The sequence below is a fragment of the Sesamum indicum genome, linkage group LG3 (assembly GCF_026168435.1).
Source record: "Sesamum indicum cultivar Baizhima isolate 11 linkage group LG3, ASM2616843v1, whole genome shotgun sequence".
Taxonomy (NCBI): domain Eukaryota; kingdom Viridiplantae; phylum Streptophyta; class Magnoliopsida; order Lamiales; family Pedaliaceae; genus Sesamum; species Sesamum indicum.
The window spans coordinates 18,546,109-18,572,059 of record NC_142659.1 but is presented as its reverse complement, the minus strand read 5'-3'; the positions used below and the strand labels follow the sequence as shown (position 1 = coordinate 18,572,059).

Here is a 25,951-nt window from a genome sequence, read left to right as displayed (position 1 = left end):
AGAAGGAGGATTTTTAACATGGTGTACCTCATTTTGTTCTAATGTGATGGTTGAAGAAGTTCTCTAACTTTTATCTTCCAAGTTCCTTTTATAAGCATTTCATGCAATTACTACAAAATCTGACTTATAGTAAACACTTAAATGAAGAATTAACACCAAATAATATAATGGGCAAAATGCCATAATTTATCCTTCATATAGTTTAGAATATATGTTCAAGCATAATCCTTAAAATATTAATGTTTAACTCAGCACTGATCACAATCTCTATATATTTTCATCAAAATTATGATTTGCACATATGGACTACAATCCTATACCATAAACTCCATACTGTCTGTTAAAATGTGAATCCCTTATGTGTTGTTCTCATTGCGAAAAGACATTCATATCCTTGCTTAAATAATCTCATTTAGACGATGGTTTATTCAAAGTTTGAGTTGAAAATAATAAAAATGATGTTTTTTTATTCTATTATATTGAATGTGGAATCTTCTACTCTGTGGCATGGTAGATTAGGTCATTTAAATTTTAATTCAATCAAACGAATGATGAATTTGAATTTAATTCCTAGTCAAAATATTGAGCGAAATCACAAATGCCAAGTTTGTGTAGAAGCTAAACAAGTTAGCAATCAATTAGTTGAAAGAGATTCAGAAATACTTTATTTAGAACATACAGATATTTGTGAGTTTAATGGAATTTTGACCAAGGACCACAAATGATATTTTATCACCTTTACATATAATTGCAATAGATATTGTTATGTGTTTTTCATAAAAAATAAGGATGAAACCTTAAATAAATTTATTTTATTTAAAAATGAAGTAGAAACCCAATCTGGTAAGAGATTTAAACGACGAAGGTCTGATAGAGGAGGAGAATATGAATCGAGTAAGTTCAATGAATATTATCAAACTTTTGGCATTATTCATGAAAAGATTCCTCCATATCCCCCTTCGTCTAATGGAATGGCTGAACGAAAGAATAGAATATTTAAAGACATGATTAACAGTCTCCTATTAATCTCCGGGTTACCAAAGCATTTATTGGGAGAGGCTTTGAATACGGCTTGTCGTATTCTAAATAGAGTCCCTCTCAAATACAATATGGGTACTCCTTTTGAGTTGTGGAAAGATAAAAAATCAAGCCTCAAATACTTTCGAGTGTGGGGGTGCCTAGCAAAAGTGGTGGTCCCAGTATACAAACGAAAGAAATTGGGCCCTTAAGATTGTCGATATTGTGTTCTTGGGCTATGCGGAGACAAGTTATGCCCTAAGATTTTTTTATTGTTAAATCAAAACTTTCAAGCATTGAGGTCAACACAATAGTCGAATTTCGTGATGCTATCTTTTTACAATATGTCAAATGTTTCACTTGATGATTCACTTGCCTCCACATCTATTCCTGACATGTGGAAAAGATGACAAATGTGGGGGTTAATCCTAGTAGTACTAATCAGACTCATGAGGATTCAGATGAACCTAGACGAGTGAGAGAGCTAGGGTTGTCAAGGATTTTGGAAGTGACTTTATCACTTACACTATCGAGGATGATTCGATTACTTTCAAAAATGCTATGGCTTTTTCAGAAGCCAAGCAGTGGAAAGAAGCTGTTAAAAGAGAGATGGACTCTATTTTTTCCAATGGGACATGGGCGCTAGTCGATCTCCCTCCCAAGTGTACTACTATTGGGTGTAAGCGGATCTTTAAGAAGAAACTAAAACCTAATGGGATCATAGATAAGTTTAAAGCCAGATTGGTGGCTAAAGGTTTTAAACAGAGGGAAGGAATAGACTATTTCGATACCTATTCTTCGGTAGGTCGGTTGACTACAATCCGAGTGCTTATAGCACTTGCTTCATTGTATAATCGCCCGATTTATCAGATGGATATGAAAACAACCTTCTTGTATGGTGAACTCAAGAAAGAAATTTACATGGATCAGTCTGAGGGGTTTGTAACTCATGGCGAAGAGCGTAAAGTTATTAAACTTGTTAAGTCTCTATATAAATTTAAACAAGCACCCAAATAGTGGCATGAAAAGTTTGATAAAACTATATTTACGTTTGACTTCACTGTAAATGAGAAAGATAAGTGTATATAATATAAGGTTAAAGGAGATAAAATAATAATTCTATACATGTATGTAGATGATATTCTGTTAATAGGATCGTGTCTAGATATAATGATCGAAATCAAGTCATTTTTGAAAAATAAGTTTAAAATGAAGGATATGGGTGAGGCTAATGTGATTTTTGGCATCAAGTTGACTCGGTCAACTGATCGAATATTCATTTCCCAATCTCATTGTATTGGTTACAGTATCTGGCAAATGGCACGAGACGCAGTCTCCTGGAAGTCTGCAAAACAGACTTTGATAATCCGGTCTATATTTGAAGCCGAGTTATGTGGGTTGGATACCAATGCTACCGAGGCAAAATGGCTATGTGGATTGTTATCATAACTTTTCATTGTAGGTTAGCCTCTTTCATATATTGTTGTACATTTTGATAGCCAAACCACAAGGTGAAGAGTCGTAAATATAATCAAAAGACCAAACAACACGTCCAAATTAGACTGAACTCTATAAGGGCATTAGTGTCAGACAGAGTAATTGGAATTGACTTTGTGGGAACAAAGGACAACGTGTCGATCTTTTGACGAAAGGATTGGATCTGTCACAAATACATAAGTCCAGATTGGGGATGAGACTGAAAATCTATCAGTGATGTATCTACGATGGCAACCCAACCTTCTAAGTGTAGATCCCACAAAGCAGGTCCAATGTGGTATCAACTAGTCGTAAGGGTATGACAAATCACCAAAATAGATTAATACTTTTTATCTGGAGTTTATCCCCTGAAATTTTAGAAGGTGCTACAACTGCAAGTATAGTAAGAGTTTAACTCTGAATGAGGTCAAGTTTTTTAGACGAGATGCTAGCAGTGCATCCCTGGAGTCGTCCAACTAAGTGAATGTCATTGTTTGACCACAACTAAGGAATTTGGTTATTCCTGAAAGCATTCATGAACAGGATTGGGACACATGACCTAAGTGTCAACCCTAAAGATCAGCACAAAGCCGATGACTTGTTGCTAACTTTTTGCTACTAATGGACGTTGTCACACTCATAGGCCTAAATTCAAGGCACAGTTCCATTTGACCTGGTGATAACTGACATTAAATAACTTAGATAGTAGTTCAAACCGAAAAATACCATTGTTAAAGCAAGTCACAGAAAACTTGAATTCAAATCTATGAGTTTGTGGGGATTATTGTAATTTTATTATAAAATTACATGAAATCCATAGATTAAGTTGATAAAAAAAAAATTGAAATATTGCAACAAGGGTTCTAATTTTGGATATTAAATTATGTTTCAAAATTATTTTGGAGTTTAAATTTCAGATTTTCAAGTTTGAAATCTGAAATGAAAATCAAACTTTTCAAATTACTTCTGATGTTTAATGTCAAAATTCAAACCTAAAATTGTGGTTTATTATCCTGCTGCTGTTTCAAAACTTTTTGGCCGTTTCATGGCTGTTTCATTTGGATTTTGAAGGCTTTTTATGGCTGGTTTTACTGCTGCAGTTAGTAATGGATTTGGTCGTGCATATATATACGCTATCCATTTCTCATATGCAAGACACAAATTCAAGTTCTTTCTCAATCTCTCTCCTGAAACTATTTCTCACTCGGCCTCTCACCCAATATTTTAGAAATTTGAACTTAATTTTGGTAACAAGTGTTTAAGTGTTCATTCGAGGTGTTCTTCGGTATAGTGCTAAAATTGAAAGAACTGCAACCGTTTTATCTTGAGAGAAATTACGTTGTACTTAGTGCACTACTAATACGGGATGTATATTTTCTTCAAGGCAAGCAATAATTTTGCAATTCGATTAAAATTAACGATTACAATTAGATCGAGAATTGTTACGATACAATTCTCATTGTAAGTTTTCGATTTAATTTTTCTTATCGTAAATAGTGTTTCTAACTGTTTTATGTTATTTGTTCCAACGTGACGTTAATTGCTTTTGATTTCTAAATTCGATTATTATATTTCAAAACATTATTTTAATTATTTGAAACTGAAATTTTCCTGCAAAATATACTAGAGAAAATCTACTTTGGAAAATTAGAGTCCAATACAAGTTCATTTCATTATTCATTAGAAATTAATTAAATTACATCTGAGTACCAATTTTCATTAAATTATTATCCTTCAGTCGCTAACTTATTATTTTTAAACGTAATTTCCATTTTTTTTTAAAAAAAAAAGACTTTACAAAAATCACAATAAAATGGGAATCGCGCAATTTAAGATTTTCAACAGGATTTATAATTTAACAAAATTGAGGATTTTTATCTTAAATTTTCTAATATTTATTCTTTATTACTATTTTGTTTTCTGAAGTTTGAATTAATATTTAGATCTTACTGATATGCTATTTATTTTAAATTGATAGTGCCCAAGTAAATCATTTTCTAAAAAATATTTAAAATTTTTATAGAAAATTAATCTTCTCGTTATAATATTATTTGCCTATTTATTTACGATATATATTATTCATTCTCATAGTAGTTTAGAGAAATTAAGAATATGAAATTATTTTCTTCTTTTATAGAATTTTGTTCTTATAACTAATTATTATTTATAATTCAAAAGACTAGCCCGTACGTATGTATTCTCACAATAGGAATTAATACTCAAGAGAATCTCACTATTATATATTTAATCATAAAATTGCACTTATTAGTATTGTTTTTTCCCCAATATATTATGGTAAAAAGCAAAAGTATGTGAAAGTAAAATTTAAATAATTTTCTACAATTAATATTAAAATACAATTAACTAGCTAGAAGTCACTCATTTAAAATTTTTCAAAAATATTTCTGATTAAATAAGATTTATTATTTTTATTTAAAATTTCATGATACTTATTCTTTCACATATACTACAAGAAAATGATTCAATAACTACAAAAAATTGATCCTAAACGTTGAGCCAATTAGAAAGTAAATTTCTTGCTACTAATTTTATATTATGTACTATATATTTTAAAATTTTCATTGCTAAATTTGTTTAGCAATTACTTTCGTTGTTAATTTCATTAGAAAGTAAATTCTTTGCATTAAATAATATAGATTAGAAGCAAGAATTTTACTTGTTAATTCACTCAACACTGAATTTTTTGGTAGCTATTGAGCCATTTTTCTTGTAGTGATATATATATATGATTAGTTTTTTGAAATTTATATCAGTATTTATATATTATTGATGCTATTCATTTTAAATTTTCAATGTTATAGTAAATTAATATTTTCAAAGTATTTAAAAATTAAAAGTTTTTCTTTTTTTTACAAACTAATCACATAGAAATATTATTTGCCTTTTCGTTTAGTTGAATATACTTATCATTTTCCAAGTAGGACTCTTAAATAGTCTGCTTTTGATAGAATTTTATTCTTTTATTCTTTTAAATTATTACTAAAAAGATTAATTAAGTAAGCGTATGAATGCCTTTTCATAATAGGAATAAACACATAAGGGATTCACACTTTCATATACAGTATGGAGTTTGTGCTATAGGATTCTATTCCATATATGCAAATCATAATTTTGACGAAAATATATAGAGATTCTGATCAGTTCTGAATTAAACATTAATTTTTTTTTTAGAATTATACTTGAATATATATTCTAAACTTTATGAAGGATAAATTATGGCATTTTGCCCATTATATTATTTAGTGTTGATTCTTCATTAAATGTTTACTACAAGTCAGATTTCATATTAATTGCATGAAATGTTTATAAAAAGAACTTGGAAGATAAAAGTTATAGAACATCTTCAACCATCACATTCGAAAACAAAAAAAGATATACCATGTTAAAAATTCTCCTTCTATTTCTGTTTACAAAAGCCAAGATTCTTCAGGGGTGTGTTATCACACAGAAAGAAACCGTTCACATTACTAGTAATCTCCCACCAAACCCTGCACCGTTAAAGTTGCACTGTAAATCCAAAGATGATGACTTAGGGGAACGTACACTTTCTGCCAATCATGAGTACAGTTGGATTTTCTGCCTTGATTTTTTCCCGAGGACTTTATACTTTTGTAATTTTTGGTGGGGATCAAAGAATGCATCTTTCGATGCATTTAACCAAAAAGATACAAAATTGTCTAGCGATCAACATTATTGGGCCGTAAAGAGTGATGGTTTTTATTTTTCAGATTACTCTTCTCCAAGTTCCTTCATAAAAAAACATAGTTGGAACGGTTAGAGATAATGAAAATTTATTTATGTAACAAGGAATGCATTAAATAAATATGAATAAAGTTTACTTCCGGCATTTTTCTTTTCTGATCTTTAATGTAGAAATGAATCCATCTCTACTTTTGTTAGTGTGCAGTTAAATATAGTAACTGATGTCAGGTAGGTTTGTCTCCTACCCCCTGGGAGTTTTTTCAAGTGGTTCAATCCAAATACACACAGTAAGTTCAAAGCTTGGGCAGAACAGTATGAATATCCCGAGTCGAATAGTAGCCTCATGGGCAAGACGAGGAGTTGGATCATGCAAAAATAAATCATACGGGAGTAGGTAGGAGTGGTGCAGTTTCTTCCTTTTATAGGTTGGAGCTTTTCCCATTATACAGTAGTAAGTAAACTGGTTAGCTTTAGGACTAACTAGACAATCCCGTCAGAAGCCAAGAGAAGTCAGCTTAGACTGCGCATGTTAGATCCGTTTCCAATTCGACGAATTACCCTATTATGTCAAACTTGAAAAGAATCTATTCGTATTCTTAATTAATTGGGTAAATTACAACGATCTCGTATGAGATTTGGCATAATTATGAATATCCTTTGTTGTTTGAAAAATTACCAATATCCCCCTGATTTTAACGATCTTTTAACAATTAGCCCAATCCGTTAGGTTTCCATCTATTTTTTATAGTGAACTGACCAAAATGTCCTTGTAGATTAATTATATTTTTATTTTATTTTTAATTTTTTTAATTTTTATATGGAGTAAGTAGACAATCTTTTTATAATTTTTACATCCACCCCGTTTGATTTTTTTTATAAGTTTTAATTTTTTTAAAAAAATAAAAAAATACAGTAAGAGTAAAGTTGACAATTTCATACCTCCATTCAAGGATTACATAATTTCAGCAAATATCAGGGGGATATTCATAATTTTTCAAATAATGAGGGGTATTTATAATTATAACAAACTTGAGGGGAGGTGGCTACAATTTACCCTAATTATTTATTATCTTTTTGTGGTTAAATTTTTAGGTATGGAGAGACTAGCTAGGGTTCTCGGAGAGGACTTGGGAAAGTCTTGCTTTATGTTTGATATATCTCAGAGTCTGTTTAGTTTTCACCCCTTCCAAGTTTCAACTTAACGTAATACAATTTGAGTAGCATGTGCTAATTCATTATACCCTCATTACTTTATTATACGAGTTATTTGACTCATACGATAAAAAAAAAAAAAAAAAAACTTTGTATTAATTATATTATATTTATTTGAAAAAAGTATTATTTTAGTCCGCTAAATATGTCTAATTTTAATTTTAGTCCGCTAAATATGTCTAATTTTAATTTTAGTCCGATAACTATGTCCATTTTTATTTAGATCCAGTAACTTACGAAATTGCTTACTTTTAGTCCTCTGGCAGATTTTCGAACAATTTTACTTTGTAGGGTCAAAGCTAGAAAAAGTTCAAGAATATGATATGATTTTGAAGCCCTAGCTTCGATTCATACCATGTCACCAGGATTTTCAAAAATCTCAAAACTTCCGGAATAGATCAAGTGGGCGGTTTATGACTCATGGCAAAATAATCCCCACTTTAAACGTGGAGATATTTTGGAGCTTAACTTTATATCAGCGGCTCCAGATCGCAGAAAAATGGTCTCATCCAGCATTTCATTTTATCAAGTTGAAGATGAAATATATCTACCAGAACAACTTGGGAATTCTAGGAGTGAACTATCTGTTTAAAATATTTAAACCGGATAAAGTAAATGGATCATTTCTATTAAACTCCATTATAAGAAAAACACAAATTCACAGAAAACTTATTCGAAAAGAAAAGAATGTTCGTTGGGAGAATAAACTGCCTGCAACAGATGCCATAAGGAAGAAAATATGCGACATGATGCTTGTTGGACAATGGCATAACCACATATACCTTGGCTGTGAAAAATAAGAAAATGCTTTGTTCAGAATAAAGATCCGGGTAACCCAAAAGAAACATGAACCAAAACCAGAAAAGGTAAAAGAAAAAAATTTTACAAAATGAGGTAAAACGTCAAATGTATAAAATAAAAAGAAAGACTGTAGACGAAAGAGGACAAAGGCGCCAACAGTTAGAAAGTAAAGGATATCAACTGGTGAGCACATGACAACAAGTCATAATGACAACTACAAAGTTGAGAGCAAAAATAGGTGACGAATGCAATGATATCATCTAATAAGTTTGAAGTCCAAATTCCATGGACTGTTACAAATAAAGAGGCCAAAAGCATATGGAGGATATCAGAAAACTTCTCCCTTCAGAAAATAAATTTAGTCTTTAAATTTTCTAAGTGTTAGGATCCTTCAGTGTATGGTGATTTTCCCAGCAAGTCAAGTCCTCTTTTCCATGAGAGACTAAATAGTTGTCTTCTCCATTCAAAGAATACATATCTATGTAATATTTCGGATATTTCATCAATCAATTAAAGGCTTCTCTTCGACTTGATTATCCAAAATTTTAGTAAGTCTCTATTTTGAAGTGCTTTTACTTCCTAATGTAGGAAACGAAATAGTATTGTGTCGTTTGTTGCTGAAGGAGCCACGTACGTGCGAACCATCTACTATGGTAGTGTAGGTGGAGGAAGTCCATAAAACTAAGGACTTGGATACCCCTTAGCCAGGCAGTCAAAATAATATGTGAATTTATGGAGGCTTAATTTTATTTCGTAAGCATGTTGGGCCTTTTACGAGCATGAAGATGGAACATCAGGCTTTTATCATTAAAAGGGCAAAAGGATTATTAATTAGGCTAAAGGACCAAAACTACACAAAATTAAAAGATAAAGGACTAAATCTAATATTACCAAAACTCAAGGATCAAAATGAATTCAGGACAAAATTATAGGAACGAAAATTTCTTTCGGGGAAATGACACTTTTCGTCCCATAATTTAGGGTCTTTCCACTTTTGGTCCAATTAGTTAAGGAATTTTCACTTGTTGTCCAGTAACTTTTATATAGTGGCTCTTTTGGTCCAATGATAACTGCTTAGCACGTAGCAGTTATAGTCGTTACATTTTTTGTTCCATATGTTACAAGATTCTCACTTTTGGTCTCATATGTTATAAACTTCTCATTTTTTGTCCCATAACTTTAAAAAAAATAATATTTTTTGTCTCATGCACTTAATGATCATATGGCCTTTTCTATTAAACATCTAATAGATAATGTGTTATGGCACCAAAACTGCTAGTTTTTTAAAGTTTGGGGCCAAATGTGAGAATATCATAACTAATTAGATCAAAAGTGGAAGACCCTAAATTTTCTGACGAAAAATGCTATTTTCCCTTTTCTTTTTCCCCTATAGTTATTTTGCTTTTAGTTTTTGTGTGTCCATGAAATAACCTGTTACCTGTTTATTGAAGTCCATAACCCACGAATTCAGATGAATTATTTTAGAGTGTTGCCCACATTTTTAATAACTAACTACCGAGGCATGTCATTCTTGCGTGTATATAATAAATAATGTTTTATATTTTATAATGTGTATTATAAATAAGAAAAGATATATATAAACGAACACATGACATTAAATTATTTGAAAAAATAAAAGAAGAAAGAAAGAAAGAAAACAACAAAGGAGAGAAAAAAAAGAAAATAAACTTAGGGTATTATTGGTTCAAGAAAGCCCAACCCAAAAAGAACAAAAAAGGTTCAAGGCAGCCCAATACACTAGCCCCAAGGCCCCAGGAAGCTTAGTAGCCCAGGAAGAAGGATAGAAGCCCAAAGCACCCTAGACTCAACCCAAGGACACAACCCAATAAGGATGACTGGTAAAGTCCACACTTAGTCGCTCCCACATGGCATACGCCTGGCTTGTTGAGTCTGCCTCCTAACTAGCCTGGAAGATACAATTCAAGGGAGGTCACCATAGAGCCTTGGACTCCTTGGCGGCTAGGAGGCCTCACTAGCAAGGGGTCTCCCTCAACTAGAAGATACGTGATCAAAGCCAGTTTAGAGGAAGATAAAGGTAGATCATAGCCTATCTAACCACCCTTCTCCTTTTCCCTTCATAAATAAAGGAAGCGTGCAGACCCCCATCGTACGAGGACACCCCTTTATAAATACAGGTTTGGTCCCTCAGGCAAGGGACACTCTCTAGACTTTGGAATCATTGTTTTTGTTCATCAAGCACTCTCTCTCGAGAACCTAGCATATTTTTCTCGAATTCTATCATTATATCTCAATTTCTTATTACGTTTCATTTTCTTTTACGATTTTCTTCTCTTAAACCCAGTACTAACTTACGTGTCGGAGTGCTAATATATTGTTTTGCAGGTCTCATTTCCTACGTCCTTGCACTCGTTGGCCCAGATCCAAAACGAAAGTCCAAACTTATTGGACCCTTGCTATTTCCACACGTATCAACCGGCATAACAATAAATTGATGCCCTAATGTTATCATCCCATCTATGAGAGAAAAAGATTTTCTCTTATATATTAATATTGACTGAACAATTTGTGTTCTAGTGTTTGCTGCTCCCGTCAAAATGCAAATTGTTCTAGTGTTTGCTACTCCCATCTTCAATGCAACAATGTTCACTTAGGTTGTCTAGAGTGATCATACGATATATATTTAAATTCTATAAAATTCATGTAATTTTTTTTTAAGAGAAATAAGTATTTCCACTTCAATGTAATGCTCCTCCCTAGTTATATATATATAAATTAAAGAAAATGTAGGAGTTACTATAAAATAGTGGAGAGCATGAGGGAAAGAAGGATAGAGAAAACAGGCACATCACTCAAATGCTACTTCCTCAAAATAAGGATTAAGGAGGTTAACATCACTTTTCCGGATCTTTCATCAAACATCACTTGCCACTACCCTCTATTCTTTCCTTCATCAATTTCCCTTCTTCTTCTTCTTCTTCTTTTCTCTTTGATCATTTCCTTTCACCATAAACACAAACATTCATTCCCAGATACACTCGGTTTCTACAGCTCTTCTTTCATGCCCCATTTCTCAGTTCCAAATCATAAGCTTCACTTGGTAACTAAATTTTCCTTTGAATATACATATATTTACTTTGTGTTTTCGATCTAGCATTCTTTTTGTTTGAATCTTGAGGGAGTGGTGTCAGGAGTCTTCTGCTAACTCATCAATACAATTCTTCTGTATATATTCAAGAAAGGAAACAATTAAGAAAGTGTGTTTTTGTGTTCTTGATTTGTGAAAAAATGAAAAAGGATCAACAGCACGAAGTGCAGCAAGAATTAATCCCATCTCTTAAGCTCCTCCACTCACAGAGTTATCTCCATAACTTTATCGTATACTTTCTCTTTTTCGGGTCTGGTTTAGTCATCGGAATTACGCTAAGTTCCTACCTCAAAGACGCCCCTCAAACCATGCAACTCAAACAATTGTCAACCAGCATCCTCATGCAAGCGCCACCTTCTCCACCACCTCCCCCACCATCTCCACCACCTCCACCGCCACCCAGTGACGAACATCCTCCACCATCACCTCCGTTGCCTTGGCAGTCCTTGTCGCCGGCATTGCCAACACCACCTTTCACCGGCAGGATTGGACTGAGGCAATACTTGAGGCCTCCAAGGGCGATGCATGATATGACAGAGGAGGAATTGCTTTGGAGGGCTTCTATGGTGCCTAAACTTCAGGAATATCCATTCAGACGTATCCCAAAAATCGCATTTATGTTTCTCACAAAAGGGGATTTGCCAATGGCTCCTCTCTGGGAGCGTTTCTTCAAAGGGCATGAAGGACTGTACTCTATTTACGTCCACTCTCAGCCTTCTCACAATATAACGACACCAAAGACTTCAGTGTTTTATCGACGCCAGATTCCAAGTAAGGTAACTTTTCTCACTGCTACTTCTCCTTAATTAACTATGCCGGATCCAACTTGTATTGCAGATCATGAAAAAAATTGCATTTTACATCCCATAAGTTAGTTTATTTGTCATTTTGGTCCCCGTTGCTTTTGAACTCACTATATTGTGTTTTCAAAACTCAAAAGAATTGTAATTATAATCCCAAAGTCTTAATTCCGTTAAATTTCTTACTGAAATTTCACGTGCACTACACAAGCACCATTGCAAGGTGTATGCATATGTATGCTCCTTTAAGTCTTGAGAGGCTTCCGTGAATAATTTAACGGAATTAAAGTCTGTGGCTAAAATTATAAATGTTTCAGAATAATGGGATATAATGTGGTGAGTTAAAAATCATGGGGATCAAAATAGAAAATAGTAACACTTGTGGGAAGTAAAACTTAATCTTTGGCAAAGTATATTTCAACTTATATTATAATTATAAAATACACACCACATGTATAAAATTTAGGGTAAATTGCAATGTCCCTACCGTGTTATGAAAAATAGCCAAACATCCCTTTTATGAAAAATAAAATAGCAATTTATTCCCCTGTGTTTTTCAAAATGTAGCAATTTAAAACACATGAAGTTAAATTGCTATTTTATTTTTTTATAGGAGGTAATTTGCTCATTTTCAATATTATAGAAGCATAAGTTGCTATTCACCCATAAAATTTATATTATTTGTTTATTAAGAAAAAGTTTTGTACACATAGCATATTTAATGCATGCCATATTAATTGAAAATAGAAAATTCGGTTGGTTATAATACTATAGTTTTCATTTTCATTTAGTTATATATTACTTTCATTCAGCTTAATTGAACGAATCACAAAGCAATTGTGATACACTTGTTATGTGATTAGTCATTTTTTTTTAAATTATATATCAATCACACAACAAATATATTGTATTTATCATATAATTGATTTAATTAGATTTAATTGAGTTTAATCCATACTAGAATTTCTCTTGATTCAAATTGAAGTAACACTCTGATTTGTTCTCGCAACAACTAAATGACAAATAAGAAAGGATAATTTAAAGTGGGAGATAGGGTTGCTTCATGCTAATTTGAGAAAGGATGTCACATCCATCTATAGAAGCAATCCTCATTGCATTACACTTTCATACCAATGAAATAAGGAATACAAGAGAACATTGTATACTTTAGGGTTAAATGCAAGAGCTTTGTATGAAAATACTAATAGATAAAAACAACACCTTAAAAAAAAAGAAAAAAAGAAATACAATCTCTTAAACATTTAAAAAAGAAAGACAATGCGATTGTCTGACGTGGGGACAGTGAGTTTCATTTCAAAAGTTTAGGTTGTTATGTTGCCCTTTTTTTTGTTCAGGAATTCTTGCATGCGTGTAAAACAAAATGAACCCAATTGAATCAACGTTTGAGTAGATTATGAGCATACTACAACCTATACTGAGACAAACAAGTCATGCAGGAAGTAGCATGGGGGGAGTTCAACATGGTTGAAGCAGAACGCCGTCTCCTTGCTAACGCATTACTAGATTTCGCGAACCAACGGTTCATTCTTCTGTCGGAGGCCTGCATCCCGTTGTTCAACTTCAACACCATATACAACTACTTGACACGATCAACGACATCATTCATTGAGTCATACGACCAATGGGGCCCCGTTGGCCGTGGCCGATACAACAAGAACATGGAGCCACACGTGACGTTGGATCAATGGCGTAAAGGAGCGCAGTGGTTCGAGGTGAATCGGGAGCTCGCCGTGGAAGTCGTGTCGGACCAAAAATACTACAACCTCTTCAAGGAGTACTGTAAGCCCGAATGTTACTCGGACGAGCACTACCTGCCCACATTTGTGACCATGAAATTCCCCTGGATGAATGGGAACCGGACATTAACCTGGGTTGACTGGTCTAAAGGTGGGCCACACCCTACCCAATTTTTACGGTCAGATGTCACAGTTGATAGGTTAAAACGGATGCGAACGGGCACCACTTGTTTGTACAATGGGAAGCCCACAAATATTTGCTTCTTGTTCGCAAGGAAGTTTACTGCCAACGGTTTGGATCGCCTACTGAGACTAGCACCTCAAATCATGCACTTCAGATGAGACTAATGTTGGTATAATGTATAGAAACTCTTTTTGTTTTTTTGGTTTTCCATTCTTTCAATTTTTTCCATGATCAAGGTTAAGTTGATAACTGAGTTAGAAACTTTAACTTTGTTTTAGGGTAAATTGCAACGATCTGCTCTGAAATCTGACATAATTATGAATACTTTTTCATTATTTAAAAAATTACAAATACCCTCGATGTTTGACGAAATTATGTAATTTTTGAATGAAGGTGTGAAGTTGTCAAATATGCCCTTGCTGTATTTTTTTATAAAAAATAAAAATTGTAAAAAGATCCAACGGAGTTATCCACTTAGTCAATAAAAAAAATTTAAAAAATTTAAAAAGTAAATAAAATTATAATATTTAGTCCATAAGGGCATTTTGATCTGTTCACCACAAAAAATGAATGAAAACCTAATGAAGACTAAGGTTGCATTTAGTTTGAAGTATTTGAAATTTTAGATTTCAAATCCTTCATAACAAATCATCTCAATATGTTTGCATAATTTTAAATATAAAACATTTCAAATCGTTTCATTTTAATTTTGAATTAAGTTTTGATAAATATAGATGGACTTCAAATTCCTTTCAAATAGAGTCATTTGAAATACTTTCTCCAAATCTTTCCTTCAAATCCAAATCCAGCAATTCAAATAATAAGGCAATGAAATGTTAGACGACCATTAAAATCAAGGCAGTATTGCTTTCCAAACAACAAGAAGATATTCGTAATTATACCAAATTTCAAAGAAGATCATTATAATTCACCCTTTCTTTTAAATAAAATTGGGTTGCTATTAAAAGGGTGTCGGACTTAGTTTATTCAAAAGATCTTACAAACTCGGACTACTCGTTGTGATTAAGCTCATAACATGTTAGTTATGAGGGGGGGAAAAACAATTTTCGTCTCTCCGCAATTAATTTTGGTCCTGTAAGTATCACAATTATCATACTTTTATCATATGATGTACAAAATATTGTAAAGTGATTCGAGTTAGGGTATTCTAGTCAATTTTCTAATGTTAACTTGAATTTTCACCGAAAATTGAACATGTACCCCACACATGCTTGATTTCCAGCCAAATATTTCACATGTTTCTCCGGAATTCCGTGTGGGCAAGCAATTAGGAAAATCTGTTGTCCATGGGGGTTTGATTCTTGTCAATATGAAATTGTCAATAGTTCTTCTGTCACTTGAACTACAACCAACACACGATGTTTATGATCAACCATGTTAGATAACTCATATATTTGAAAGAACTTTATTGTAAAACTAGTCAGAAATCCACGTTTAATGTGTATGTAAATATAATAATATTTTTATTATCATTTATTATCAAAATGCAATTGAGTAAAATAAAATAGAGAGAATAAATGGATGAAAAAGAATTCACATATAAGAAAATATAGATGAGTGGGATAATACGTAAGGAATAATTAGTTATATATATATTTTTTAATTATGGAGAAAGCGATGAAATTTTTTATATATCACAGACGCATGACAATGTTCCAAAAACCCTATCGAATGCTCGAGTCAATCTGCACAAAAGTGGACAGTTTGAAAAGATTTGTTATTGCGGTTTATTTTCTTTTCCAAACGGCAAGCTAAAAGGCAAGACAGAGGACAATTTTATTGCTATAAAAAGCAGTGTGAAGGCTGAAGATTAGTATCCAATTTCATATTTTACAACTCTCTTAGTCTAGATCACCTCTCCTCTTTTTTTTTTTCTTTTTTTTTATGTTTTTTTTTTAATAGGATTTAGGATTTTCTATACACACGATGTGCAGCTAATTCTTTTTTTTGATTCAAAGAAAATTTTGAACCCAATTATTATGTTTTGAGATCTTGGTTTAATCTGATTTCCTCGAGTATTTCTTGTCTTGATTTACTGTTTATGGAATGATTATTTTTTATAGATCTGACAATTCGATTCAATATTAATTGTCCTACTACTATCCATAATTAAGTTCAGTTATCCGTAATTGCATGAATGAGTAGTACGAGTAGCAAGCAAATTAATTATGTGATTAGCATGATTTATTTGTAGGGACAAGAAAATTAGGTTAGATGATTGTAGCTACCTCAATTGTTTGATATAGGTTCAACTATTTTCACTGATGCGTATGCTATTATTAAATTGATATGGAACACTATCGTGCACAGTCTTGAGATAATAAGTTTTGATTTAGATGCTTGAGGTCAAGTTAATTACAATCGAAAATTGAATTTAAATGTTTGGTTGCAAAACTAAGGTCAATTATTAACATAACAATTGAGTAATACACTCCCTTGGGTCGGAACTCTCCTCTACTGATTTCTTCCTAGTAATTTATCTCTGCTTTTTGTCTAGTTTGTAGTAATTAGTAGTAATTTTCAATCCAAACCCCCCCCCCCATTCGGTTACTACAACTGAGACGGAGAAATTAACACATAGTTCTCTAGGACTTCGACCTGGTTCCACTACTGCTACAGTTTTATACTCAATAATTAATTTTGACGGCCTCGACAACCGGTTGTCGATGAAACACAGTACTTCAATACTTAGTGCAAGTTTTTCTATAAGACTCTTAATGACTTCTCTCGAGATCCTCAACTTGGAACTTTCAAATCGACCCTCATAAATTAATTTCACAACTGCCAACCTATGTGAATCATTTAATTAGTGGGAATTTATTGATGATGTTAAAACGTCGTTTAATATAAGCAGCAAGCACAAAAAAACACATATATCATAGATGAATACTTACTTTATTCATCAAGACAATATTATTTTAATAAAGATTTACGATTAATAACCAATCCAATTGCCTTCCTCATTACCTATTCTAACAGGACCAAGGAGCCAAAGTGAGCAAATGTGAGCGTGATCCTTGGAGCGGGCATGCGTGCATGCGTGTGAGACTATCCAAGTAATTGGACTGAATAAAAAGGTAAAACTCTTAACTCTCCAATTGAATTTCTAAATCTCATGAGATCTACGTCTAAGGGTCACGAGATGCAAGATTAGGTCCTTTTAAATTATTTTATTTTTTCCACCTAAATAGACGCTCGTTACTTGTTGATGTGACAACAATATTTCCTACTTGTATGGAGCTTGATTGACACGGCATTCAACGGGACTTATCTACTCCTAGGAAAATAAATTTGCGTACAATCTTGGGATGTAAGAACCACGCAGGACGAAGTCCTATATTCTCTTAACCAGCTCACATAAATATGAGCAAGGTATGACAAGGGATATAACTACCATACAACATGTCCATCTCAACACTTTCGAGCACTCTCATAGTTTTCTCTGTATTTTCTTCACTTGCCTACTAGTTTAGGCATTCTTGATCTATTTTACTTAATTAACACCTAAAAAACTTATTAACTTGAGCATCGAAATTGTTAAAAAAAGAAAAGAAAAGAAAACCGGAGCATACTTAGAATCGTCAAATGGGCTTTTTTTCATTTTATAAATTCCACAAGAAATTTTTATATTATTTTTCAATAATTAAACCTTTTATTTATATGAATTAGAAGGTTGAAATGGTCTTTTGACATGAGAAACCAAATCACTTTCAAAGGGGGTCTGGTGCAAGACTTTGAAAACAAAAATGCTTGTAAGGCATAAGGTAACTTTTTGTAATTTTAGTACAATTACGCAATTTACACCTATTGTCTATATACATTAGATTAAGGGTACTTTAATCTTCCTGTAAAATTTTAATAGAATTTTAAAAAAGAATACAGAGCATAGATCTTTGCAAAAATATTAAAACTTTAATAAGAAATGTGAATACAAAATATAAAAAAAAATAAAATTAAAATCAAAATTATAACCCTCTCTGCCACCATATATACTAATAATTTATGGTAAACTATGTGTGTAATTATTTGAAACTTAAATAATCCATGTAACGCACTTCTCGGAGTTTTGCTTTATTTTTTAAATAATATTTTTTTCTTTCACAGAATTTCTTTTTAATATTTTTTATATCGACAAATTAAATTGAATTTAGCCCAATATATATATATATATAGGAGTTGACTTTGAAAGAGTTGACGTCAAAGATCATGACATCACAGTTTCTTGTGTCACGATGCAGAAAACCCTCCTCTCTTACCATGCTATTTCTCACATTATTCCCCGAAATTTCTCATACAATCTTTTACCAACTATAATTCATTAAATACTTGTAGCCCCTCTTTCTCTCTCTCCCTCTTTTAAGTATCCACTTGCCCATCCCACCTTCCTTAATTAACCAAACCATCCCTCCCTTTTCCTTCTCCCTCTAATGGCAGCCAAACGATTTCTTGAAGGTGATGATGAGGATCCCCACAACCAGAAACGGCTCAAAACTAGACCTAGACCTTCTTTTGCTTCGTAAGATCTTTTACTATGCTCACTCATTTCTCTCTCTCTCTCCCTCTCTTTGTCTTTGGATATATTTACTGATTTGGGTCGAAAATTGAGAATTTGAGACCTCCCTGAAGATATGTATGGAACCTGAGAAAAAGAAAGTCGTTAGGCTCGCTGGATGATCCCCAATTAAGACTCTATTAAGTTAGCCGGGATCCATATAGAATAGTTAGAATCGGTGTACTTAATGCTAGAAAGTGGTAGTACTCAAAATGTCTTACCATAAATAAAGTATAATGAATGTATTATTAAGGTCAAATGTGCCCACTAATCTGGTCCATGTGGCGTCATCTCCAATCGGGTGTAGTCAGATGATCGACAACTTTGATTTTACAGTTACAGAATAGGGTCGAGTCGCCAACCCGAAATGGGGTATGGCATGATTGGTATTTTTGCTTATAATGAAGGGCATTTATGTCTTTTCAATAGATAATAGTAATATATCTCTATCATATATATATATATATATATAAATGGGATTATAGTGATTAGAAACAATTAATTTTGAGTCATTTCGAATTTTTACTCCTATCCAAATTTTTGATCCTGAATATGTGATATTTCAATTATATAGACTGAGTATTTGCATGTGGTTTTCCTTTTCGTCTATGCGAATGAAAAATATATGGTTTGTCGTGACAGTGTAATCAGAGAAGTGGTTATGGTGAATTTCTTTGAAAATTTCTGCTCAGCCTTGGAACCAATGCTTCGAAGAGCGGTAAACATACCAACTCTGCTTAATCAGCTCATATCTTTCACTTCTATTTAGTTTGATTTGATGTTGTGATAATTGCATTTTACCCCTTATTAGAACACTAATATGCACAAACTCTGATACACCAAAAACAAATGACAATTCAAGTCCATATTGTTTTAAAAAGAAGCTCATTGTCTCCCGTTTTAGGAAATTGTATTGACTTTTTTCAAGGGTTTATTAGTATTTTCAAAATCAACCTACTGCGTTTAACCCTTGGGGAAATTATAATTTTAGTTCTGTTGAAATATTTTTTTAATAATTTTATCCTGTAACTAAAAAGATGATATTTTGAGAACAATTCTAGCTGAAAATAAAGTTTTGCCGAAAATTTCCAAATTATTGTATCCACGTGCTAAGTCATATAAAGCGGGAGCGGAAGCGAACGTGTGAGCAGAAAAATATTTTTTTTTAAAAACGAGAACAGCTTGAAGTATCTATTATTTTTTATTAAGAATAGTTGAATCTTGGAGCGCTTAAGGCGTTGCTTCCACTTCAAAGTCGCTGGAGCGCGACTCGAGCGCCAGAGGGGCGTGGGGTGCCGGTGACTTATACCACCTAGGTCACGTGCGGAGAACAATGCACTTCCTCGGTCAATTTTTTTAATTTTCGGCGAGAACTATTCTCAATTAATTGCAATTTTTTTTTTCATTGTAGAACCATATCATCAAAATTTATTTCAATAGGACTAAAATTGCTAGCCTCGATACTTGTAGGATGAAAATTATAATTTTGCCTTTAATTATCCTCCAACAACTGGTGCCTCAGGTCAGCGAAGAAGTGGAAAACGGATTGAGACGACGTTGCACGCGGTCAATGCTCCGATGTCCGTCGTTGCGAATGAGCCAACCAACAAGTCTACAACTAACATTCGGTAAAAAGCTCTCCCTCCCAATCTTCACAGGAACCAAAATTGTGGATGTGGACGCAAACCCTCTCCAAGTGGTTTTAGTCGAACATGAGGGGAAGCTGCCAACGTCTCTGCCTTATTGGATCAAACTGGAAATAGTCGTTCTCGACGGGGACTTCCCCAACAAGGAGACGTGGAGCAACGAAGAATTCACGAAGAACATAGTGAAAGAAAGAAGCGGGAAGAGGCCTTTGCTCACCGGGGATTTGAACATAACGATGAGAGATGGGGTGGCTTCGGTCGGAGACATCGAGTTTACGGACAATTCAAGCTGGATTCGGAGCAGGAAATTCAGGGTGGGGGCGAGAGTGATGCAGGTGCAGGCCGGGAATGGGAACGGTGAGTGTGTTCTAATACGTGAGGCCATGACTGAACCATTTGTTGTTAAAGACCATCGCGGGGAATGTAAGTCTCTTTCCTTATGTTTCCGCTCACTTACTTGTTCATTGTGTAGGTTTAGTCGGACCAAACTAATTATAAAGTAAGCGTACTATGATAGCTCACTCTTTTTAAAATGTATGTCAGTCACACGACAAGTGTATCGCACTTGCTATATAATTGGTTCAGGTTTGACTGAGTCGGGTCCGTGGAAACTAGAATATCCATGAGTGATGTTATTCGTTATTTGTTACTATTTTAGGGTAAATTACATTTGTACATGCTGAAATGGGATCTAACAAACACACATCATTTTTACAAAATTACAAGTACATTTTCTTAGTCTATATTATACTAGTTGTATATGTCATATTTGGTGCATTTGCATAAAAAAAAAATCAAAATATAAATAATTTAATATCATTTACTAAAAAATTTTATCGTAGAAAAAAGGCTAACATGAAATAATTATGATAAACAATAAATAATTTTGAGAAGAAAATATTTGGAGAAAAAAAAAAAGAGAAGAGAAATATTAATTAAAAATAAATAAATATTAAAAAAAATAATTTTTACCATAGTAGATAATGGGGAAACGAAAAAAAGAAGAGTAAAAAGAATAAAGACATCAAAAGGGTGATCTCCCTTAGTCTATAATGTATATAATTGAAGATTGGTAAATTGGTGGTAAAACAAAAATGTTTGAGAAATTGCAGTGTACAAGAAGCATCATCCACCTGCATTGGAGGACGAGGTGTGGCGTCTTGAGAAGATAGGAAAAGGAGGAGCTTTCCATCAGAAACTCGCCTCTCAGGGTATTAACACAGTCCAAGATTTCTTGAAGCTCTTCATTATCGATCCTTCCAAACTCAGAAAGGTATTATTTCATTCCTCCACTCACACCTTCCTATCATAACACCCTTTCCCTAATTTGGGGATTTTTTTTACCTTGATTTTATTGGTTATGGGATTCTCAATTTCGGTCCCGTAATTTTTAAAAAGTAATATTTTTGGTCCTATGATACCTTTTCGTTAGGTACTTTAATAAAAAGAAATGTCGTGTTCAGCACGTGGCTCTTAGAGTCTTTACACTTTTAATCCCGTTAATTAGAAATTTTTTTTACTTTTCATCCTATAACTTCTAAAAAGTAGTACTTTTGATCCCATGCAATTAAGGGTTATGTGGTCTTTTCTGTTAAATATCTAACCGAAAGATAATCCCATAACCAATAGGATCATAAGTGGGTAGAACAAGAAATATTATTTTTCCATATTTATATATAGGTAAATTACATTAACAAACCCAGAAATTAAATCTAATTATACAAGCACCCTCTATCTTTCGCAAAATTATAAGAGCACCCCTTTAGGGGATGTGTGTGAATTTTTGTCTTTGAGAAGATGTCGAAGTAATTAAAAATTCTAAATTCAGGAAGTATATTTATAATTTTACAAAGAGCAAGGAGTAGTTATATAATTATACCTAATTTCAATAAATGTTGATGCAATCTACCATATATAATTCTCTCGTTTCTATTGATCTTTACTTTGCGCTAACAAATACACACAAATGTACCGAATTTGAATACATATATAAAAAACACGTTATAATACGTAATAAGATCCTCTATAAAATCACTAGCTGGCAAAAACCCTCCTTGAACAAAAAACAAGGCAACACGACACCTCAAACTTTTTAAGAAAAAGGACAACACAATCCTCTAATAGTCGGAAGTAGTAATCCTTTTTTCTCTAAAATTTAGGGGGCCGGTCACAACGTGCTTTTTAATTTTTTTTTCGATTCAAAGAAATTTTGTGCTTATTAGTAATTTTACAGGGGAGTAAAATGCAATTAACCCTTAAATGTATATCTATATATATACAGATATTTTCACATTTTAACGTGTATATACTTATTAGTTTTCACATAAACTAAATAAAAAATATTAGATATAAAATCAACATCAAAATTACATAAAATTGAGAAATGAAAATTTCCAATCCTCACTAGTTATGTTTGTGTACTTGGTGTAGATACTAGGAGTTGGAATGTCGGAGAAAATGTGGGAAGCAACGTTGAAGCATGCTAAGACTTGCGTAATGGGCTCCAAACTCTACAGATATCATGCCAACACCTACACTCTCACCTTCAGTCCCATCTGTCAACTGCTGAAGGCTGAGTTCAGTGGCCAAGTTTACTACCAATCCGACTTCAAAAGGATGCAAACAGTAAGTGTTACTAATATTTGAGTAAATTACATCCACGTTTCTTACACTTAGGTCATATTACGTAAATTGCTTTATTTCTTTTTATAAAATTATAAATATATTCCTTAAAATTACAGTTGTAATTTTAAGTGTACACCCGTTCAAGGATAAAATTTTACATGTACATACTTCAAATAAAAAGAATTTTTTCCGTAATTAGATTCAATCTCAGGAGTGTTGATGTAACTTACCCTTAATATTTCTTCTTCTTCGTTTCCCCTCGACTTACCGACTAATTATCACTATCTATTACATGTATAACTCTCTCTTATTGTATAATTCTTTTAGGTTTATACCCTGATTATGATCTTTTTTCATAAATTATCTATATATTTTGCTTAATTACCAAAATTATTCATGGCAATAAAAAATAGGAGTAGTTTGTGCAATGATATTGACGGTTTGGGGATATATTGTAATTTTATAAAGTAGGGTTGATTTGTGTAAATGATGTCGATGTTTTTAGTGTGTGTATGTGTAAGTTTTCAAAAGACAGACCAGAGCGATTTGTGTCAATAAACTATAAAGATAAGTATACTCTCTTTCCCCAAGGTTTTGGTGTAAAAGTGTAATTACATATAAACCTCCTGTGATTTAAAAAATTACGTCTAGTACCCATAAGGTTTGCTTCAGTCTAGCAAATAGGCCTCTTGTTAGTCAAAATTCAATGAATGTGTTGATATTTACAAAAAAAAAAAAAAAAAAAAAGGACTGAATGAATATTGATATTTACTTTGATTGACTTATTGCAGGTCAAACAAATTATTTCCTACTAATCTAGCCTTATAACGGTGAAGATATACCCTGTCTTATGCATTTAGGTGTGAAGACATTTGAGGGTAATTTGATCGTAATAAGATTTATTTGACTATCAATAAATCAATAATAAGTCAATCGAGGGTAAATATAGATTTTTATCCATTTTTTTATAAATCTCAGCAAATTCGATGAATTTTGATTAACATATAAACTTATGGAAGCAACCCTCAAGAATGCTAGATGTGATTTTTCAAACCACAGAGGTCTACATATATCAAATCTCAAGGGAGAGAGTATAATTATCCCTAAACTATATATATATATATATATATATATATAAGTGGGTGCTACCCTCGTCGTTAATCGCCTTTTCTTTACTAAAATCTAATATATGAACATTATTTATATTATTATTATGATTATTGTTTTAACTTAATAAGAGAAAATTATTTGTGATAGTGTGATAGCCAATAGTGCATATATGTATAACATTATTATTTTATTTTATTTTTATTTTATTTTTTGTAGGGTGGGGAGGCATATATTGAAAGCTTAGTGAAAGATGCATATGCAAAATGGAATACTTTAGAGGAAGTGGACGGACTATCTCATGACACCCCACTGCTAACCCAAGGTATCATTTTTTCAAACTCTTTCAATCTTTCGTTAACCATTAATAGAAACAATTACAAGGTACCAACGTATTATGTGTTATTGCATCGAAGACGAATAATGAGTTTAAGTGGCTTATAATTTTTCTACTTAATAAGTGAATTATTTTTTCAAAACAAAATTATATGAGGCTTATACGAAGCTAGAACAGGCTGTGCACACGATCTCGGTCCCACATACTACGCCAAATGATGTGGCCTGTAACTCGATCGGTGCCCATTGTGCAAGGTGTATTGTCTGCTACGATTTTGTATAAGTCTCACAATTTCGTTCTGAAATGCAGTCTCACTAAGAAGAAGAGTCATTGAGATTTATAAATCACTCAAACTCCTCATTTACAACTACCGTATAATGCGTGCCTACATCGTATATAAATATAGGGTAAATTACAACGATCTCCTCTGAGGTAATTGACATAATCACGAATACCTGCTCGTTGTTTGAAAAATTACAAATACCCCCTGATGTTTGATGAAATTATGTAATCCTTAAATGGAGGTATGACATTGTCAACTTTGCCCTTGTTGTATTTTTTTTTTAAAAAAAAACTTGTAAATAAATCGAATAGGGTGGATGAATAAATTTTAAAAATTATAAAAAACAATTATCTACTTAGTCCATTAAAAAATTAAAAGAATTTAAAAAATAAATAAAATTATTATTTTTGATCCATAAGGGCATTTTGATCAGTTTATTATAAAAAAAATAGATAGAAACCTAACCAATTGAGCTAATTCCAGAAGGCGTGCGTTTATTGTGAGTGCAGGTGAAGTTGAGGGGCAGCATTCCAATCAGCAGCAGCAGTTAGCAGTGAGTTCATATGTAAGTGACTGTAGTTGCTCAGTGATGCAACGCAATGATGCAGTTGAAGGAGACTACTTAGATGATTGGGCATTAAATTCTGGAGGCCTCTACCTCACAACCAACAGCTCTCCAGCTGCTAAAAGTATCAATAGGTTTTTCTCAGGATCTGAACGTGATATCCCTTGATTTTTGAGGAGTGAAATTCTAATTCAGAATTAACTCGATCAAATATGAATTACTCATATACAAATATAATAGATTTATCGTGTGATTGGTATATAATTTAGGAAAAATAACAATATCATACACTTGCTCTGTGATTGATTTGGTTCAACCAGACCTAATTCAGGGGAATATTTTTCAGTGTCAACATTGTAGGAGATGTAATGTAATTGTGGACCTTGCTTTAACTTGAAATACTTGAGCAATATATATGTTCGGATAGTTATCTTGAAAAGACCCGTTAAATTTTTTTTGAATTTAGGGTGTGAAAATAGAATAAGATGGTAGTTGTCTTGTCTTGATGGGTGCATTCACGGTATAATGCGCATATAAATGAGTCTAATTGTAATTTGAGTGACACAAAATATCCATTACGTTGTGTTTTGCTGCTCAGATCGAAACTCTTTGATTGCTTTATTTGTCCAAAGTAGTATCAGAGTTGGACTTGTTTTCATAAACATGATAAGTGATATTGTTCAACTACACTATAGATCGTTCAGGTAGGCACACTTAT

At 32.8% G+C, this 25,951-nt stretch overlaps 2 protein-coding genes across 2 annotated transcripts; both read left to right on the top strand.

Annotated features, from left to right (window-relative positions):
- Nucleotides 1-11,496: 11,496 nt before the first annotated feature.
- Nucleotides 11,497-14,312, top strand: LOC105158025 (Core-2/I-branching beta-1,6-N-acetylglucosaminyltransferase family protein). Its single transcript, XM_011074627.3, has 2 exons — nucleotides 11,497-12,132; nucleotides 13,614-14,312. The coding sequence occupies exons 1-2, from the start codon at nucleotides 11,497-11,499 to the stop codon at nucleotides 14,253-14,255; spliced, it is 1,278 nt and encodes a 425-aa protein (XP_011072929.2). The 3' UTR covers nucleotides 14,256-14,312.
- A 4,140-nt stretch (nucleotides 14,313-18,452) lies between these two features.
- Nucleotides 18,453-25,672, top strand: SARD1 (Calmodulin binding protein-like protein). Its single transcript, XM_088878308.1, has 7 exons — nucleotides 18,453-18,634; nucleotides 19,313-19,388; nucleotides 20,193-20,739; nucleotides 21,429-21,589; nucleotides 22,747-22,941; nucleotides 24,268-24,373; nucleotides 25,178-25,672. The coding sequence occupies exons 1-7, from the start codon at nucleotides 18,546-18,548 to the stop codon at nucleotides 25,399-25,401; spliced, it is 1,398 nt and encodes a 465-aa protein (XP_088734434.1). The 5' UTR covers nucleotides 18,453-18,545; the 3' UTR covers nucleotides 25,402-25,672.
- The last annotated feature ends 279 nt before the right edge of the window (nucleotides 25,673-25,951 follow it).